The sequence below is a fragment of the Arachis duranensis genome, chromosome 3, assembly GCF_000817695.3.
Source record: "Arachis duranensis cultivar V14167 chromosome 3, aradu.V14167.gnm2.J7QH, whole genome shotgun sequence".
Classification (NCBI taxonomy): domain Eukaryota; kingdom Viridiplantae; phylum Streptophyta; class Magnoliopsida; order Fabales; family Fabaceae; genus Arachis; species Arachis duranensis.
The window spans coordinates 99,940,290-99,941,950 of record NC_029774.3 but is presented as its reverse complement, the minus strand read 5'-3'; the positions used below and the strand labels follow the sequence as shown (position 1 = coordinate 99,941,950).

At 42.8% G+C, this 1,661-nt stretch overlaps 1 protein-coding gene across 1 annotated transcript; it reads left to right on the top strand.

The window, feature by feature from the left end:
• The first annotated feature begins 355 nt into the window (after positions 1-355).
• Positions 356-892, top strand: LOC107479858 (uncharacterized). Its single transcript, XM_016099956.1, has one exon. It carries the CDS (start codon positions 356-358, stop codon positions 890-892), a length of 537 nt encoding a protein of 178 aa, XP_015955442.1.
• The last annotated feature ends 769 nt before the right edge of the window (positions 893-1,661 follow it).

The following is a 1,661-nucleotide window of genomic DNA, read 5'->3' as shown; positions in this document are numbered from 1 at the left end:
CCATTTCCAAATTCCAATGGCTTTCTCTACATTTTGTTAGCCATCGATTATGTGTCAAAATGGGTGGAGGCAATCCCCACCTGAACGGATGATGCTCATGTTGTTTTTTCTTTTGTGAGGAATAGTATCATTTGTCGTTTTGGCTCTCCTAGAGCAATCATAAGCGACCAAGGATCCCATTTTTGCAACAAGAAAATGGACGGCCTCATGAGAAAGTATGGCATTACACACAAAATTGCCACGGCCTACCACCCACAAACAAACGGCCAAGCTGAGGTTTCTAATCGGGAAATTAAACATGTATTGGAAAGAATTGTGAAGCCAAATAGGAAGGATTGGAGCACTAAGATCCCCGATGCACTTTGGGCATATCGAACGGCCTACAAAAACACCCATTGGCATGAGCCCTTTTAGGCTTGTATACGGTAAAGTATGCCATTTGCCGGTAGAAATCGAACACAAAGCCTATTGGGCCATAAAGGAATGCAATATGAGTTTGGGTGGAGCCGGAGTAGAGAGAAAGCTTCAATTGGCGGAATTAGAATGCTTAAGACTAGAAGCCTATGACAATTCTAGACTCTACAAGGAAAAGATGAAAGCCATTCATGACAAGAACATTAGGAGAAGGGAATTTAGACCCGGTGAGCTAGTCCTCATTTACAACTCAAGATTAAGATTGCTACCCGGAAAGCTTAGATCAAGATGGGATGGAACTTACCAAGTAGAGAAAGTAGAACCTTACGGGGTTTACCACTTGCGCCACCCATCAAGCCCGGACATTTTCAAGGTAAATGGGCACCGTCTCAAATTATACCATGGTGAGCAAAGAAAGAACTCCAAGGAAATTGAAGTGTTCCTCTTGAGGGATGCACCTCTTGAACAAGAACCTTGAGCTAGTGGAAGTCCAACTTAAGGACGGTAAACAAAAGTGCTAGGTGGGAGACACCCCACCATGGTAAGATCTACCATTTGTACATAGCCATTGAATTCTTCTGTTTTTCTGTGATTTCAGGTATTTTCTGGCTGAAATTGAGGGACCTGAGCAAAAATCTGATTTAGGCTGACAAAGGGCTGCTGATGTTGTTGGAATCTAACCTCCCTGCACTCGAAATGGATTTTCTGGAGCTATAGAACTCCAAATGGCGCGTTCTCAACGGCGTTGGAAAGTAGACATCCAGAGCTTTCCAGCAATATATAATAGTCCATAATTTATTCGGATATTGACGACGTATTATGGCGTTGAATGCCAAGTACATGCTGCTGTCTGGAGTTAAACGCCAGAAAAACGTCATGATCCGGAGTTGAACGCCCAAAACACGTTATAACTCGGAGTTCAACTCCAAGAAAAGCCTTAGCTCGTGGATAGATCAAGCTCAGCCCAAACATACACCAAGTGGGCCCCGGAAGTGAATTTATGCATCAAATACTTACTCAAGTAAACCCTAGTAGCTAGTCTAGTATGAATAGGATAAGTTACTATTCTATTAGACATCTTTGGTCTCAGTTTTGTTTTATTCTTCATCTTAGGAGGCTATTGATCACATTCAGGGGGCTGGCCATTCGGCCATGCCTGAACCTTTCACTTATGTATTTTCAACAGTGGAGTTTCTACACACCATAGATTAAGGGTGTGGAGCTCTGCTGTACCTCAAGTATTAATG

Excerpts from the sequence above, each read along its gene's own strand:
- LOC107479858 (XM_016099956.1), top strand. The coding sequence starts at position 356 with ATGCACTTTGGGCATATCGAACGGCCTACAAAAACACCCATTGGCATG.